Source organism: Eriocheir sinensis, chromosome 2 (genome assembly GCF_024679095.1).
Source record: "Eriocheir sinensis breed Jianghai 21 chromosome 2, ASM2467909v1, whole genome shotgun sequence".
In the NCBI taxonomy this organism is placed as follows: Eukaryota; Metazoa; Arthropoda; class Malacostraca; order Decapoda; family Varunidae; genus Eriocheir; species Eriocheir sinensis.
The window spans coordinates 19,607,521-19,626,326 of NC_066510.1; the positions used below are offsets into that span (position 1 = coordinate 19,607,521).

The 18,806-nt window shown below is 41.5% G+C and overlaps 1 protein-coding gene across 5 annotated transcripts in view; it reads right to left on the bottom strand.

Annotated features, from left to right (window-relative positions):
• The window catches only part of LOC127001008 (uncharacterized), a 65,740-nt gene that overhangs the window by 9,127 nt on the left and 37,807 nt on the right, over nucleotides 1-18,806 (bottom strand). For 3 of the 5 annotated variants that reach the window (XM_050865199.1, XM_050865187.1, XM_050865195.1), the window contains 13 exons: nucleotides 16,934-17,103; nucleotides 15,669-15,901; nucleotides 15,063-15,243; nucleotides 12,657-12,801; nucleotides 12,007-12,146; nucleotides 11,180-11,341; nucleotides 10,598-10,842; nucleotides 10,022-10,252; nucleotides 8,398-8,533; nucleotides 6,233-6,404; nucleotides 5,702-5,859; nucleotides 795-977; nucleotides 175-279 (listed from right to left, as the gene is read on the bottom strand). In XM_050865199.1, the coding sequence (XP_050721156.1) occupies nucleotides 175-279; nucleotides 795-977; nucleotides 5,702-5,859; nucleotides 6,233-6,404; nucleotides 8,398-8,533; nucleotides 10,022-10,252; nucleotides 10,598-10,842; nucleotides 11,180-11,341; nucleotides 12,007-12,146; nucleotides 12,657-12,801; nucleotides 15,063-15,243; nucleotides 15,669-15,901; nucleotides 16,934-17,103 (2,261 nt within the window). The remainder of the gene's footprint in view (nucleotides 1-174; nucleotides 280-794; nucleotides 978-5,701; nucleotides 5,860-6,232; nucleotides 6,405-8,397; nucleotides 8,534-10,021; nucleotides 10,253-10,597; nucleotides 10,843-11,179; nucleotides 11,342-12,006; nucleotides 12,147-12,656; nucleotides 12,802-15,062; nucleotides 15,244-15,668; nucleotides 15,902-16,933; nucleotides 17,104-18,806) is intronic. The other 2 variants (XM_050865208.1, XM_050865205.1) reach the window with 1 other exon arrangement.

Below are 18,806 nucleotides of genomic sequence, written 5' to 3' on the forward strand. Positions count from 1 at the left end.
TGCTGAAATATATTGAACCTTCTGAAAAGTTGATGCATCGCTTGAAAGATGTCATACTCAGACGCCAAGGTTTACAAGTCTGTGGACAGCTGAAACACTTCACTAAACTTTTCCATATCCCAAGATGTTGGTGTAATGGATCTACTACAAGAAAAAAGTGACAGCAGCACCCACCTGCACGGCTCGGGTCTCCACAAAGGCGAGGATCATGTTGACCAGCTCGGAGGCAGAAGTGTAGCGCCAGTAGTAGTTTTCCAGGCTGCTCAGCATGTTGCATACCTGTGGGAGGGATTGCCAGGCTCACACCTCACCAAGAACCTGATTCACACTTTGTCCGTGATAACATTCTCCCACTTCACTCATGAAACATTTGCCTCGTCTCATCCACAAAACACATGTCTCACCCCTCACACCCCTACTGTCACCATCTCACTCACAAATAAACTACTTTCCTAAGACCTTAACATCACTTTCTTGCATTGTTGTGATACTTTAACTACTCGTTCCTTTCTTTTCACTCATTTGCCTTTTACTTCTACTTCCACTGTGCTACAACAGAATCCACTCCTCATTTGATAGCAGAACTTTTTGTTAGATGGAAATAAGAAAGCTGCTGCTCCTCCCATTCTCCACCCTTTCCCTTTGCTCCCAACCTTTCCTTTCCTAAGCAGCAGATCTTTTTCATTAACCATTTAAATGCGGAGAAGTTAAGTGTCGTAAAAACAAAAACTCCTCCCATTCTCCACTCCTTCAGTTCTATTCCTATCCCCTCACAGCAGATCCTTCTCACTCACCACTTCAATGCGGAGGAACTGCTTGGCATGGTGGAAGCAGGCCTGCAGCAGCTCCGGGAGGTCATAATGCTCAGCAGCACATATGAGACCAGGTATGGAAGTGCAGGTGAGAGGACATGACCCGGTGTGAAGGTAGTCCAGCAAGATCCTCAAGGTCTCAGACTCAAATTCGATGATGGTGAACTGTCGAAGGTTACGTGAGGATAGATCAAGGTGAGTGGGACTGAGGCAGGTGAGTTAAGTTTAAGGAGGTGATGTTGGGCTTCATGAGGTGAGGTTATATTGAGAGAAGGCTATGTGTGCAGTTAGTGGGTCAGCAAGTGAAGGGCGGTGAAGTTAATCTGGTAAGGAAGAGTGCAAGGAAGTTGTCTAAGCCATCTGTGGTCATGGGTTCAAGGGTCTTGGGCTAGAAGTCAATAAGAAAGCTGTTATGTAAGGTTCTTTCTGTGACAAGCCACTGACATGACATCACTTCTGATTTCTGTAAGTGATTTTGCACTAGGTTATATTTTTTCAGTCAGTCATGTGTTGAGGTGAAATGCTTAATGATTACATTTGGAGCATAAGAAACTGGTTCATGAAGCAGATAGGATGTGACTATGCTGGGGTAAGATGGGTGAATGGGGTATGATAGGGGCATGAGAGAGGGTAAATGAGATTAAGAGCATGGGAAGGGGTGTAGAATGGTAAAGGGAGAGGGGATGAGCTTTGATGGGGGCATGAGAAGAATGAGGATTAGAGAAGAGCAAGAAAAGGATTTAGAAAGGTGAGGGGAAAGGGAATGAGCATTAATGGGGGTGAGGGAAGAATGGGGATGAGAAGGGAGCAAGGGAAGGGAGTAGGGAGTAGGGGAGGCATGAGATAGAATGATCATTCATGGGGGAGTGAAGCAAACAGGAATTGGAGGAAGAGCAGGAAGGGGATATGTGGGGAGAGAGGGAGTGTGTTCATAGCATTAAACTGTCGTCATCAGTCAGAGTCAAGCAGGATTAAAATGCAAGTCATGACATGCTACTGATAATGGGTGCCACCAGACTGAGTGATGGCATGGTGGAAATCTTTCAAGGCAACTATTACAAGGTTCATAATGCATGAGGAATCAGATCAAAAATGCATCAATCAGAAGAAATATTTTTCAAAATGACCACTAAATAGTTGAGGCACATTTTGCAAGACTGTAAAAACTTATTGTAGGCCAAGATATTACATCATCAATAATAGATACTAAAGACTACTACCAGTTTAAAGTTTAATTTCTACTTTAATTCCCTAAATCAAGGCATGACAACATTATGTTGTGAGAAGTCACAGTCACACAGAGTCAATCTTTGATATATTTTTGATTTACTAAAAGGCTGGTGAAAAGACACAAATGTATTAGTTTTTGAAAGATATAAGCTTTGAAATGCTCTCACATCACTTCCCTGTGTCAGCTGCCCTAAAATCAAGAAATAAAAAAAGATAAAAAAACTGTCAAACACTTCCATGAAAGGGGCATCACACTCTCAACACACACACACACACACACACTAACAGTGTGAGTGTGTGACGGATGTGGGCAATGAACAAAATCTCATTTTTACTTCATGTCTACAAAATGTTGAAAAGAGCTGAAACTAGTGATCTACTCTGAAACTATTCTTAAGAGACATAATTTTAACCTTAAATTCTAACAATCATGATTAGTAGTGACTACATACATATGTGTGTGCTATATACAAACAAACATGCCCTGAACTCACATGCATGCACATATAAGCATGCCTACACACACACACACACACACACACACACACACACACACACACACACACACAGGGAGATACACAAGAAATTTTATTACCAAGTGAGTGGGGAAAAGGAATGGGGAGAGGGATGACTCACATCAGTGAAAAATAAATAAACAGACAATAAAATATGAAAACGAGGAGGAGGAGGAGGAGGCCGACGCATAAGAACACACCTCTACGTGATATTTATGCACAGCATGGGAGAAAATCGAACAAAACCAAAGAAAATGTTAATCAGTGATAAAGAAGACCAATACGTTTAGAGCTATTTAGAAGTAGTGTTGAGCAATTTAAATAGTAACAGTAATTACGAGGGTTCAAACAGCAGTAATAGTTAGAGGATCATTTATATAGTTATTAGCGATACTATTTTAGAGGAGACAATATACCATGCCGAGATGTCTGAGTTTATAGTGAGAACGGCACGCACACCAAACACACGACAGGAGTCATTACAGCTGTTGTTGCTAGTGCAATGTCTGGTTGAGAGAGAGAGAGAGAGAGAGAGAGAGAGAGAGAGAGAGAGAGAGAGAGAGAGAGAGAGAGAGAGAGAGAGAGAGAGAGAGAGAGAGAGAGAGAGAGAGAGAGAGAGAGAGAGAGAGAGAGAGAGAGAGAGAGAGAGAGAGAGAGAGAGAGAGAGAGAGAGAGAGAGAGAGAGAGAGAGAGAGAGAGAGAGAGAGAGAGAGAGAGAGAGAGAGAGAGAGAGAGAGAGAGAGAGAGAGAGAGAGAGAGAGAGAGAGAGAGAGAGAGAGAGAGAGAGAGAGAGAGAGAGAGAGAGAGAGAGAGAGAGAGAGAGAGAGAGAGAGAGAGAGAGAGAGAGAGAGAGAGAGAGAGAGAGAGAGAGAGAGAGAGAGAGAGAGAGAGAGAGAGAGAGAGAGAGAGAGAGAGAGAGAGAGAGAGAGAGAGAGAGAGAGAGAGAGAGAGAGAGAGAGAGAGAGAGAGAGAGAGAGAGAGAGAGAGAGAGAGAGAGAGAGAGAGAGAGAGAGAGAGAGAGAGAGAGAGAGAGAGAGAGAGAGAGAGAGAGAGAGAGAGAGAGAGAGAGAGAGAGAGAGAGAGAGAGAGAGAGAGAGAGAGAGAGAGAGAGAGAGAGAGAGAGAGAGAGAGAGAGAGAGAGAGAGAGAGAGAGAGAGAGAGAGAGAGAGAGAGAGAGAGAGAGAGAGAGAGAGAGAGAGAGAGAGAGAGAGAGAGAGAGAGAGAGAGAGAGAGAGAGAGAGAGAGAGAGAGAGAGAGAGAGAGAGAGAGAGAGAGAGAGAGAGAGAGAGAGAGAGAGAGAGAGAGAGAGAGAGAGAGAGAGAGAGAGAGAGAGAGAATCTTTTCTTCTATGCTCTGGCGCACTTAACAACTGGAGTTAAACGCAAGAAGTAGCAGAGGTGGAAAGATTAGTAGTTTATTTAACACGCACATGAACTCTTTGTTTAATGAAAGCAACAGAAAGAATATAGACTAATTAAGATGATGCAGAATTTGTATTTATGTTATTAGGAGACTCTGCAGCAACGTTTATCTCACCTGGATTAAATCTCCGCCCAGGGGCAGGGTGGGCAGGTGGGTGCCAGATGCTTCTTGTTTCTTTTGATTGCAACGGCAATAACATCAACAACACCTCACCCCCCCACCCACCCCACCACCACCGTTTGTCGGAGTGTTGCCTTATCGGTAACTACACCACCTCAGGATTGTTTCTCTTTTAGGTCATGTGTTGGGGGTGTTTCGTGTATACATCGGCATGGTTGTGTGTGCTCACGGGGCGTGTATGGAAGTTGCAATGATAACAGGTCGAACGTAGTGATTGTTTGAGACAAAACACAGTGGAAATAAAATAATCCATATCAGTAATAATAAAAAAATATAAATTCCACTGATGATTGGATTGAAATTAAGGGAACGTATTGAAAAATAAAGTAGTATTAAAAATACAGAACACTGATTTAAAAGAAAATCCATAATAAAAATATTTCAAGGTGATGATGGTCAATTAACAAGGAGCATTATTCATTTACAGAAAATTTATGCCAGCCTTTGTTAGGTTTATGTGGTGGTGATGGTGAGGAACACAGACAAGAGATGGGGATGCATGGGCTAATGAAGCTGATCTAGTGGGCAGGGCGGGGAGGCAAGAAGGGGCCTATGTTGGGAGGGGCCTCAACAGAAATCCATCTAAGTGTGTGTGTGTGTGTGTGTGTGTGTGTGTGTAATTCACCACAGCCTGGTCAAGAGCTGGACAAATAATTGCCAGAAAATACCCTCCTGAAAAGAGCAAGGCTCATTATAATCGATCTCAGGGTACTGGTGTGTGTGTGTGTGTGTGTGTGTGTGTGTGTGTGTGTGCGCGTGTGCCTGTGTGTGCCTGTGCGTGTGCGTTTGAGTGTATGTGAGTGTGTGTGGTGTGTGTGTGTGTGTTTTGGCTAATTGTACTAGCATGGAGTAAAAAAACAGTTGTTGGAACCACTAGTGGTTCTTCAAACTTTTCTTGCAGCAACTCAACATTTTTAACCCTTACTCTCACCCCAAGAGTTGTGTGGCTTTTTCGGTTGGAATTTAATTATATGTCTTTGAATAAATGCCCTCCCAGCAAATAGCCTCTCACCACCCAGTATTGGTGAGCAACCTTAATCCTATAAAGAATTCTGCTGCAGAATATTGTGCCTGTAGTGGCAAGGAGCATATAGTTGTTGTGTCACCCTTTCCTGTGCAAGTTTTGTCTGCTACAAGGAATGTTTTTTTTCCTTAAGTCAAACATTTTAGGGAATCAAGTCTAGAACATCATGGTTTAACTGCTTGTCTTAAGGTGACATCATAAGTAACAGGATGGCTAACTGAATTTCTGTGAGGAAGTACGTAGAGCCTAGTAAATGCATTACTGAAGTGGCAGATGTGGTGTTAAAAGGGGGCCTGACACACATGCTGGAGTGTAGCTGATGGTCATGGATAGAAGTCTACATTGGCGGTGTTAGTGACGGTGGTGGCAACAGTGGTGGAGTATTGTGTTGATAGTGATGGTGAGAGGAGGGCCAGACACACGTGCTGGAGTTGTGGTAATGATAAGCAATGGTGATGGTGGTGTAGTGTTGTTAGTGGTGGTGGAGTTGTTGTGCACCAAACTGAGTGTTACCGTACTTGAGTCTGGCGTCGCTCCGTGGTCTGTGGCGCCATCACACGTACCTCCGTCGTACAAAGCCTCGCCCGGTCCACCTTCCCCCCGTCGGCACACACACTGAGGCGCGGCACTGCCAGAGCGTTGTTCTTTTCACCCTGCCGATCCTTCCCATCCTTCCCTGCCAGTGGCAATGAAGCGATAGGAAAGATCTTTCTATGTGTTACTTCATGCCTAAGCTAAACCTGAAGATCCCTAGCTATCATGTTTTGAGTGTTATACATCCTAGTGCTACACTGGCAATCCTGCCCATTAAAAATGATACTCAAAATCATGGCACATGCAAAGGCCATCGGATCACCTCTATCTTTCCCTCTACAATCTGGTGTTTATATCTTAGCTTTGTCACAACAATCAGGAGACACTTCTTTGTTTTATCATCCTTACTGCTGTTCTTGTGCATTTATATAAGAATGTAATAAAAGCTAAACCCTACATGTACCAGAAGACCCTCCCCAAGAGATGGTCTCTACACTTTACACGTGTATCCAAACCTGTGCAGTCTTGATAGGAGCCCCATTTCTTCTTGTCCTCAACAGAGAGCCGGTCATTCTTCTTGGAGGACCTGCCCCAGCCCGAGGTGAGGGTGCCGAGACGGGAGAAGGCTCTCATCACAATGGGTGAGTTGGGGACACTCTTGGGCCGTGGCGTCTCAATGTCAGGCACCTGCAAGGACATGTGTCAACAACTATGCAGAGAAATGAAGAAACACTTGTTCACACCTGTTGCAGCCTTGTCATGGTAATTTTATGAAGAGCAACCAAACAGACACTGGAACAGCATTTCACAACCTGGGGGAAATTTCATGATTCCAAGGGGTAAATTTAACCTGAAGGAAATATAAATTACTAGCAATTAGTCGGTGGAAATGGGGCATCAGAGCTATTGACTGACTGATTTGTGTTATTAAGTAAGCAAATATTGTGTTTGGCTACTATTTAATTATTATGTTATTTATGTTATTAAGCAAGTAAATTTCGTGTTTTGGCTACTTTTTTCCTCGTCCACATGAAGGGGGAAATGTGGGTAATTGAAGTTGATGAAGGGGGAAACGACAGAAAAAAGGTTGGGAACCACTGCACTGGAACCTTGCTCTCTCCTTGAACTCCCTCTTGAACTCATAGATATTGCAGCTGACAACCTAAAAATTAAGGTTTTAGAGAGACCTGGCAGCAGGGTTGGTTTGATTTAAATCAAATCATTTGAATAAAGTGATTTAAATCAATTTAAATCAGAATAAAAAAATCATGATTTAAATCAAAATCAAATATAACATTTAAAATGATTTAATTAAGTGTTATATCAAGAGTAAAATATCTAATGATATAAGGAAGAAGGAAGAACATGTGAACCAGTTGTAGAGGAAAAGTATCGTCTACTTGTCCTGTACTGATCCTGTAGAGGCACCAGTAAATCATTGCCATCTCTTACAAGAAAAATATTCAAAAGCATAAAAAAAGAAAGTAAGGTCTTTTTGTTGATAATAACAATAAATGTAATTATGAAGTTTAATGAGCTTAATTCTTTCTTTAATGCAAAGTAACATGATTAAGTCTAATTTCTTATTAATATGATCCAAATTTGACAACATATAAATGGACAAGTTGGCAACTTATGATTTTTATGGCTACTTATGATTTTTATGTGAAAAACTCATCTTGGGTAATGTATATTAACCCGTGGGCTTCGGCCATGGGAAAGCCGAGAAGTGGCCGAGAGAAGGCAACATTACACTGCATTTTGAGACTAAGAAAAGAGCATGGAACGTATATTAGAGTACTCCTCTCATAACCATAAAGCCGTTAAAATTATTTACTTATACTCAAACTCCATTCTTTTTGGGTGGTGTTTGTTACAAAATATACAGTCTTGTGACATGTGGCATCTAGCCGAGAGTCGTTTGTTGTCTACTTTAGAGAATTTGACAAGTGATTACTGTATGGATAGCTAATTCAGTCTGCCATGACCTTACAGCACCACCTATGACAAATGAGCCCAGTCTCAAGATAAATCACCCACCACAATGACCCAAGGGCATGCATGGTGGGTTGCTCTATGCCACTACTGCCTACGATTAGCTAGAATTAGGCGTTGTGAGCCGACCCCCAAACGGGGTCCGTCGTTTCAGCGGACCGACTCGCGGGAGCCCAAAAATGGGTCCACCGACACTGCTGGGTTAAACTATGGTTTCATTTTAACATTGGCCAAGTTTAATACAAGAAAATGGCTTCATAAGACTGAAACAAATAATCAGTGGAAACAAACAAGGATTACTGCAAAGAAAAACATTTAAATAAAAAAAAAATTCTGATTTAAATCAAATATTTTTTTTTTTAATTCATGATTTTTTTCCAACCCTGCCTGGCAGAAACATTCAAGGCACACTGTCAACTCATGGACAGAAAAACTGTCTTAATGCCAGGGCAAATATTTCTTTTATAAGAAAAAATAATCAAGTATGAGAAATAAATTCAAATTAGTTCTTTACAAGATTATTAGTTATCAGTAGTGGTGAAGTCAATAACAGGCAGTATTTTCAAGAGCACATTTAAGGATTGAAAATATCATGTGTTAATCCCCCCAAACACATACCATGAGCCCTCCAACACCATTAATTTTGTTATGTCTCCATTGGCTTTAGAGAGGCAGGGGGACTCACCTGCAGAAAGTTGGAGCTCTTGGGTTTATGTGAGGGCGAGTGTAGGGTCGGGACGGCCCTGGCCAGGATGTCAGCCACGGAGACCTGCGGTGAGCCGAAGCCTGTGCTGAAGCCATACAGCATCTCCTGGAACACTCTGCCGGAAACATGTAGCAACTGAGTGAAAGCTAGAGGTGCTGAGGGCGTAAGAGTGAGGGATGTCAGGAGAGAGGAGGAATAAGGTGCAACAGTAGCAAAAGAGGCATACAGAGAGAGAGAGAGAGAGAGAGAGAGAGAGAGAGAGAGAGAGAGAGAGAGAGAGAGAGAGAGAGAGAGAGAGAGAGAGAGAGAGAGAGAGAGAGAGAGAGCGAGAGAGAGAGATAGAGAGAGAGAGAGAGAGAGAGAGAGAGAGAGAGAGAGAGAGAGAGAGAGAGAGAGAGAGAGAGAGAGAGAGAGAGAGAGAGAGAGAGAGAGAGAGAGAGAGAGAGAGAGAGAGAGAGAGAGAGAGAGAGAGAGAGAGAGAGAGAGAGAGAGAGAGAGAGAGAGAGAGAGAGAGAGAGAGAGAGAGAGAGAGAGAGAGAGAGAGAGAGAGAGAGAGAGAGAGAGAGAGAGAGAGAGAGAGAGAGAGAGAGAGAGAGAGAGAGAGAGAGAGAGAGAGAGAGAGAGAGAGAGAGAGAGAGAGAGAGAGAGAGAGAGAGAGAGAGAGAGAGAGAGAGAGAGAGAGAGAGAGAGAGAGAGAGAGAGAGAGAGAGAGAGAGAGAGAGAGAGAGAGAGAGAGAGAGAGAGAGAGAGAGAGAGAGAGAGAGAGAGAGAGAGAGAGAGAGAGAGAGAGAGAGAGAGAGAGAGAGAGAGAGAGAGAGAGAGAGAGAGAGAGAGAGAGAGAGAGAGAGAGAGAGAGAGAGAGAGAGAGAGAGAGAGAGAGAGAGAGAGAGAGAGAGAGAGAGAGAGAGAGAGAGAGAGAGAGAGAGAGAGAGAGAGAGAGAGAGAGAGAGAGAGAGAGAGAGAGAGAGAGAGAGAGAGAGAGAGAGAGAGAGAGAGAGAGAGAGAGAGAGAGAGAGAGAGAGAGAGAGAGAGAGAGAGAGAGAGAGAGAGAGAGAGAGAGAGAGAGAGAGAGAGAGAGAGAGAGAGAGAGAGAGAGAGAGAGAGAGAGAGAGAGAGAGAGAGAGAGAGAGAGAGAGAGAGAGAGAGAGAGAGAGAGAGAGAGAGAGAGAGAGAGATTTCAACACTTTTTTCTCAATTACAATGACCCTGTGAGCTATTTGTTTTAATTCTCTAGATACTCACCTAACAATGACTTTTACACTGAGAAGTAAAGGTGAATCTGAGCTAGAGATGAAATTGGGGAAATATACACAATTGACTTGAGTCAAATGATGTAAATAATACATCTTCTAAAACAGTTATTGAAGAAAACAATTAACAATAGAATGAGCATTTTCGACTCCAAGAGGCTCAGAATGTTTCAGGTGCTGACACACAGAACCCTTTGAAAGTTTACACCTGGTCTGATTCTACAGGCAGGCGCCACACCTGCACTACCACAGCCGCCCCCAAAACAAAAAGCAGGAGAGGCACATGATCAGGGGTTGTCGAGTCAGTTGGTTATCAGAGAAAGTATGTCTGCAACTTAGTATGATGAACTTACCTGCTACGTACACCAAGGATGGCTCGTACACCATATAGTTTGCACTTCTCTTTGCCAGAGCCCACAAGGAATGTGACATCAAAGAGCATGTTGTTAAACTGGTTGTCGCTGTTGTGGAAGGCACGGGTGAAGTCCTTGGCCAGCTGGTCATGGCCCTCAAACAGATCTCTCACCGAGTCCAGCAGTGGCGATGATGGACGCATGTGACCAATGGGACGCCATGATCCACGCCTGGTGGGACAGTAAGCAATGGTAAGTGGGTAGCATGGTAAAATATTGACTCTTTGTGGGAAATTTACAGCAGCATATGACATCAGGCTGTATGGACACCAAAGGGAGAGTTAATCTTTTTAGTGAAAGACAACAGAGGTGCAAAGTGCAAGAAAAGTTAACATTAGTGAATAAATAGTCATGGGAAAACATTAACAGCTAGTGGCACATTACCATATACACGATTACCAGAAAAGGAACCAAAACATTACAACAGATAGAGAAGACAGATAAGAAGGAACCAAGTACAAAAATGCTGTAAGTCACTACAGAAGACAAATGTAATGAAGAATAGATGGGACTCACCTGTATGGCTTTGGGATCTGGCCTGTTTCAGCATGGTTCTGCAGGTTGTTTACCAGATCTTCAAGCATTTGGGATCGGGTGCGGTCCTGCATGCGAGCAAACTTGGGAGCAGAATAAGAGGCACGTTCACCATTCACAATCTTGGTGAGCAGCCACTCACGGAACATGGGGCCTTTCTCAAAACAACTCTGCTCGAACAGGTAAGGCTTGTAAGCCCCCACCTCATCCCGTGACACCACAGCCACCTGAAGACATAATAGTATTGCATAAGATGGTGTTGCTGTGTGTGTGAATTTGATGTAATATTGATAGATCCGTAAAATTTGAAAGGGGGAAGATTATATACCTATGTTGGTTTACTGTCTTTACTGACATTCAAGTAGTTGTGAAGCCTGTAATGGTGAAACTTATCACACTAGGGGGCAGCCATGCTAAACTTCCTCTTTGAATCCACTGCTGGGTGGCAATTTTATTCAAAGGGTAATGCTCTGAGTAAACAACCTCCCTCACCATAACAATAAGGTTTCACAGATTTGATTTATATTATATACCAAGAACTATAAAACAATAAACCATATATACCTCATATCGTGTGGGTTTGAACTTGATCCTGGGGCTGGTCCTGACAACAATGAAAGTGTGGAGAAAGTGGGACTTGATGCAAGCAGGTGAGAAAGGAGTGTTGTCTGCCTCCAGAAACACCACACACACTATATCGTTGCCAATGTGTCGTTTCCTCTGCAGCTGTTAATGCGAAGAAAAAAAAGGTTGAATTTATAACAATGTAGCACTGCAAGGCATTTAAAAACAATATACCACAGCTACGGAATAAAAGCAAGCTCAATAGAAAACATACTGATGTCCTACACTTCATTAAGCAGCATTATTATGGGTTGCATTTAGATTAAAAAAAGTGAGGCCATGATCACTCAGGTGTTGAGAAACAAACTATTGAAGTCATGGTTCCCTTGAGATTACATGCCAAAAACACAAAACTTCTTATGCATAGCTAAGAGTGTTAAAGTACTACAGATGAAGTCACACAGGCAAAAAATAGTGCCAGCGGTTTGTGTGTTGGCTGTGAAAAGGTAGCAAATAACTGCAAAAGCTTGGTTGGCAGGAGGAATAGTTAGTGATTGGACAGAGACTCTGTTAGCACAAAAGAGGTCATCCAAGTTCAGTTCATACCATTCCTTCCACCAAACCCACAACCCATCACAGACAAAATATATTTTTCAGAAGGTTTCCACCAAAATTTGGGGTTACAGTGCTCAGTAAATCTACGAGTTATAATGTCCAAAGTCAATATGAGTAGATATATGTGAACCTATCCTTAAATATTTACATTAAGACTCATTTCCCTATGAATTGTAGCATAAAACTTTACATTAAGATGCCTAAATACTAACCTTCTGTGGGTCATGCTTCTCATAAGGGAGGAGAGTGGAGACATGGAACATGATTTCGATGTTCCTCCAGTGGGCATACACACTGTACAGGCCTGTTAGATCATGAACGGTGTCCAGGCCGCCCTTATACTTGTCAAATCCTGTGTAGGGAGTATGAAAAGCTAGTTAATACAAGTGGTGCATGGTGAAGAAAATGAATGATATGGTAAGTTGATAACAGATTGAAGAAACAATGATACACTGATAGGCAAGGCAGGCATATACAAGTGTCTCTGAATGAATAAAGTGACTAGAGTAACTACTAAAACCTGCATAGACAGAGAGTGTGAGGAAGGACAAAGTAAACATGACCAAAGAGGATAACAGGCAGCAGCTGCTGAGTGTTATAAAACTACCAAAATGCTGTTGTGACACAGTATATGCATTCACCAATTCATTTTAGTGCATTATGCCTCACTGATCTTGTCTTTAGAATCCCTCGGACAATTGTTTCAATATCTCTTACATCTTCAGTTTCTAACAGTCTATGCAGTCCCAATTTTAAACATTCAATGCCAATATAAAATTTCAGACAACCTCTTTATCTGACACCATTCTGACTTTTCTTTTTCTTTACATTCTAGCATCATGCTCTTCCTTTGTCTTTTTACCTTTTAGCCGAACCTTGTCACCAAGGATCTGCAGGAATTCCTCGAAGAGTGGAGATGTGTCGTTGTTGTCCAGTATCTCCTCTTCGGTGAACTGCTCCTCCCTCACATACACCACGCCCACCTTTAGCTCACTTTTGATGAACACCTGAAGGAGATGGAAGGGGAATTATCATCAATTTTATATATTTATCTACACTCAGGGTTGGCAAAAACCAATGGTTTAAAAAAAAAAAAGTTTTTTGGGGTTTAAACCAATTTTTTTTTTGGTTTAAACCATGTTTTTTTTGGTTTAAACCACATAATTTTTTTCTTCAGTATTTTTATTCCAGTAATTCTATCCGTATATACATATACGAGTTTGAAAAGGAATTACAGATAGATTTAGAGATGGATTTAGCACTATATTCATTTGATCTTCATACAATCTGTAAAAGAAGCAAAATGCAGCTTCCCTTCGGTGATGACTGCATTCACGATGCCCCCCCTACAATAACTAGTTACACTATACCTTGCTGCTACAGTAATACACTACTGCTACACAACACTATCACTTTGCACCTTGCTCCCGACCGCAGCTCGCAGCTCTGAATGACTAGAATCGTGAGTCACTCTTTCCCTTCTGGAAATTTAGTTTTATGCCTTACCTCATATGGCATAATTTTTGGTATATTCAGGGGTGTTTTTAATATTATTTCATTTATATTCATAATAAGGTGCTGGAAGTCAAAGACGTTGACCAGATTCTATAATATATCAAGTGAATAAAACATCAGAAAAAAGCATTATACACACCAGATGAGGGTATCGTTCCTCTTGGTACAGTTTCAGGACCTAAAGTTCCTGATCACCACAGAACGCATATTGTTCGTGCTCGGTTACTAGTCTGCGGGTCTGTGTGGGAAAGGAGAAAGTGGCCTCTGCTGTCCAGCAGTGCCCAGGATTGTACGCTACTTTACGAGGACTTACGCTATCCCAGCTGTGTTATTGTGTCTTACAAGTGGACTTAAGTATCAGAGTGTGCTAGGATCCGTTCCTGACCTACAGTAAAGGCTAAGAGTCGCAAAAACTTGGAAGTATTTGTGGCGTGTTCCTCGGAGGCATCGACGAATATAGCGGAACCGCTGTGGCATCACATTTTTATGTGCTTATAAAGACCCTGAGAAGCCATTTTAACGTGATTTTAGGAGTAAATAAAGCCGTTCGTATCATATTCTCCCCTCACAGTGTGGCACCAAAGAAAGGAACCAGAAATATTTAAAATGTGCTGATAGGAGTCAGTTTCTGAGTCAAAGAACTCCTCTGCATCCTTGTAATCCACTGCTGCACACATTAGTTACAGGGGCGTCGGTGATGCGATGGTGTGGAATGTGGAGGGAGTGGACAGTGTTTGATTGGAAACAAGATATGAAAGACCAAAATTGTGTTTTAACTAAGCTAGAGCGAGGGAGGCCGCTGTGAGGGACATGCAAGTTTGGCGCGAAAACGGGTCCTATGTAAGGGGTCTTGGGTTGTAACTCCTACAACAAAAAAAGTGGTTGCTACAATTCAATGAAGAAAAATGTGAGGTCATGCACCTTGGGAGGGGAAATCCAGCATACCAATACCACATGGGAAACACTATTCTATCCACCACAGCAGCAGAGAAAGACCTGGGAGTATGTGTTACCAGGCTACCAGTGAAGGCGAAATCCATGCCAATTGCAGCGAACGGATTAAAAGGTAGGAAGGCGACCCTTCTTACACATAAGTGTGCATACATATAAGCTTATTTAGAGGAGGGAAAGATAGACAGTGATGGACAAAGGCAGGATAGAATGATCATATCTCTGACCAATTACCTCTTTGATACTACTGATATTTTTAAAAGTCTTTTTCCACTCACATTCATCCACTTTTAAATTCATTTCTATCATATGATTTTTCCCATTCCTTAATTTTCTCTGATGAGATACTTTCAGTTTTGTCACTGATCCATTAATTTAAAATTTCTTTCTTCTTTTCACACACATAAAAAATAACTTACATATCTTATGACTACAGTTTCTATACGGTATATCCATGGATTTTGCTTGTGATTACTTTAACTTCTTGCTGACGGCCCAAGCTTACCTAAAAAAATACTATTTTGATTTCAAGAAACAAAAGTATTCCCATTAATTGACATAAAAGAAAAAGTCAAAAATAAAATAAAAACATTGCAATGTTACTCATTTGGTAAATTCAGGAATCTTTTTTCCTATGTTGGAAAAATTTATATCAGCATCATAGCTAATTCTGACCTGGGAAATGTCAAAATTCTATCAAGACTTGCTAAAGTTAATCTTCGGAACACCTGATACCCAAAACCATAACGGTGATTCACCAAACTAAAATATCTGCAAAACTGAGATCCTTCTTTACACAAACCTGATCTAGTTTTAGAAGCTCCTCAGGGATGTCAGGGAGCTGGCCAAGAACAAGGGGCGGGTTGAGATTGATCTCCCGGCCAAAGGAGCGCACCACCTCCTCCCTGTTGTAGCGGTCGGCAAACACACATGAGGCAGGGACCAGGCCATGCACTGTGTAGGATATGCCACGAACCATGATCCTGGGGACAATTATTGAGGTCTTAGAGAGAGATTGGCTATACTTTTGAGGACTCTCCCTTATTAGTAGTGGTGCTGCTGCTACCCACAGGCACCAATAACACTATGCACTACTACTACTACTACTACTACTACTACTTCTACTGCTACTACTATTATTTTTACAGCTCTTGTTGCTACTAAATAACTACTGCTACTGCAACTACAACAGCAACAACTTACTATCACTGGTTCCATAAGTTGAGTTTTAGATGCCTAGCCTTTAACACTTTAACCCTCTGTTAATATTCATCCATTTGTATGGTGAAATTTTGTAAATATTTCTTCTGTATTTTCGAACTCTTGTTGTTACACTCCCATGTATCAGATTCTAGTGTTCTTTTTGAGATGTGTGGCCTGATTTAAAATTCTCCTAAAAAAAGTATACCTGAACTGGTCTCTGCCATTAGAGGTCTCCTGCTTGAGGGAGAGAATGACGGGGCCCAAATCTTCATCCTGTGTGAAGTAGTTCCAGTGTTCAGACCCATAAAAGTATTTCTCGTAGGTCTCCTGATCGATGCTGGTGAGGTCGAACTGGCCATTCCTCTCCCACTGCTCCTGAATGCATGTCTTTTGACGTGAAGGCTCATTGATCACTGGCACCTGCCCACCTGCACACACCTGGAGTAGTGGCATTAGTTAAGAAACAAAATAAATCAACAGAAAATTTGAAAGTTTAATATATATATAGAGAGAGAGAGAGAGAGAGAGAGAGTTTTGAAAGATATGCAAAACATATGAAAACTCTTTGGAGGAAAACCTAAAGAAATAATTATTTATAAATAAAAATTGAATGGCAGTTTTGAGAAAAGTGCATGATCTGACATAAACCAAAGATTGTCAATATGTGCTTAAAGAATTAAGGCAATGAGAATTCAGTAATATTTATGAATTACCTGACCAGGTGCAAAGATTACTGTGAATTCTCCGAGATAATTAAAAATGGACATGAACGGGTCATAGCTTATATGGCTGTTTGTACTTTTATAATTGATCTATTAAGGAAATAAGAAGAAAATTTAAAGAGTTCAGGAGTTCCTTATGAAGACCCTAATTTACATAATGAAGGCTGGAATTCTTTTAAAATGCAACAGTTGATACATTTTGCCTAGTTGAAATAAAACGAGGCATCACCTATATACAGAGAGATTACTAGAATTCTGAAAACATTACCATATATGTATATCATTTGACCACTTTATGTGAATATTATATATATAAGATTATATCATAAAAAATAAGTGAACTACATTAAAGATGTTAAGGTACAAAGAGCTAAGTATCTGAGACTTTTCTTTTCTAGCACTAAAAGTATGGTAAGAAGTATATAGTTGCCATAGTTTTAGTAGAAACAACAAAAAGAATGTCACCAGTAAAGTTTTCAATGATAACACATGAAAACAATACGTAAACTGTACATTATATTACTACATGCACCTTGTGAATTATATGAAGTCATCTTAAAAGCTAATATATAATTAAAATGGGAAAAAATGGAGGACACTAAGGGGGCATCTTCATACATATAAAAAAAAAACTGATCTAAATGGTGAAGAGAGGAAGATGAAGGAGCCCTATAATAAGTTTGCAGAATACACATACATGGGATACAAAGCAAGGGAGGTAACTACTGGTTTCCAAGAGCTGTTTTACCTGGATGTTCTGGTCAGCCTTGTCTGGGTGGTCACTCTGCGGAGAAGCATCGTCCAGCTCAGGCTCAGACTCGTCCCATATGGTATCATCTGGGACTGTCTGGCCGGCACACTCAATCCAATAGCCAGGTGTGGGGAGGAGGCTGTGAGGGTACCCGGGGCAAAACTCATCTGCGGAGGAAGGCAAATGTGGGATGGGGATAAATGACGGCAATCTTAGCTCTGTGTGAAAGAGGAAAGGATAAAGAAAAGATGTGCTAGGCTAAAAAAATGTACTTTGTGAGAATATGTGGTGGTGTGTATTGTGCTTTTGAGTGTGTATGTGATACATGTGTAGGTTTCTACTATATAATTTCCGTTTCAGGTGAGGAAAGAGTTGTGCATCAGGCTGGTCGGTGTAGTGTCCATCAAAGGGTGCTAAACTAAAAAAATTCCAAGAGATTCTGATGTATGCTAATTAGACATATACCCTCAGAATTGTGGACTGTTACCTCCTCTCATAAACTTAGTACCTGAAGCAATCTTAACCTGTTACAGTGAACAATCAACTAATATTAAAGGACTAGTTAACAATAATACGACTGAGTAATTAGGAATGCCACAAGAAACGCAGAGCCACGCGACGCTATTGTTAACCAGTTCAGTGTAAATCAGGGTGAAAGACCGAATGAAACTGACATGAAACCAGCCAGCGTGCTCGAATCCATCACAGCACGGATATCACAGTTTAGCATGAGTATCTGGGGCAGTAGGGACCGTAATTAAATATAGAAGTAGCAAGGGAAGGATAAAGACAGTGTAGCATAGATATCTGGGGCGGTAGGGACAGTAATTCCACATAGAAGCAGCAAAAGAATAAGGAAGGTGTGTCGTTGGTGTGCGGTTCGAAACAGAAGAACGATGAGGGAAGGGCTGTAAAATGCAAGTGCCGTGTGTGTGTGTATGTGTGTGTGTTGTTTACGTTCTCTGGAGTGTGTTAATGAATGTAGTGCAACAAAAGAATGGTAAAGGTCGTTGTGTATCGTTGATGTGCCGCTAGAAACAATATCGGTAAGGGAAGGTGATTGTTGTGTGTTAGAAAGGCTGTGTGCTGTTTGCTTCTCGAGTGTGTTGGTGAGTGTAGTGTAAGTGCCGTAGGTGTACATGAAGAGACGAAGAAGGCAAGGCGTATAATCAGATGGAGTGCCTTATGTCTTTAGCGTACCGTTCGTGCCGTGAGGATGCCCGGCTGCCCGCTGTTTAGTGTTGGCGTGATGGCCGCCTCGTGTGACTCGGTCGTTTCGGGATCGGCTCGTCCCAAAATTTAAGAAAAATCAAATGAGGTTGCTGTCATTAATGAAATCTCAAAGGGATGTAAAAGAATAACAATGAATTTATGGTAGTCATCTCGCGTGAGGTACTGACATTGTATGGTATTTTTTAATATATAGTGCAGAAACTGATTGCTGTCGGAAAAATAGGGAAACTTCAAAATATTGACGCAAACAGTTTGAGTGCAGTCTAGCACATCGCATTTTAACAATAGGGGAGAGGCGCTTTGCGCTGCGCCGTTGTTATCAATAGCGGCGAAGTAGGTGACGGTAATCTACATATTCCCCATGTAAAATGCTACTAATTTAATATAATGCTGAAGTTATGATGTATATATATATATATATATATATATATATATATATATATATATATATATATATATATATATATATATATATATATATATATATATATATATATATATGGGGCTCCTGTGGTCCCGTGGTAGAGTCTCGGCCGTGCGCGGCGGGTTGCTAGGGCGTGGGTTCGAGACCTATCCCGTGCCATGGGGGCGGAAAGGTGGGCTCTTTCCGTCACCCTCAGCCCCGTTGTTGGGCCTC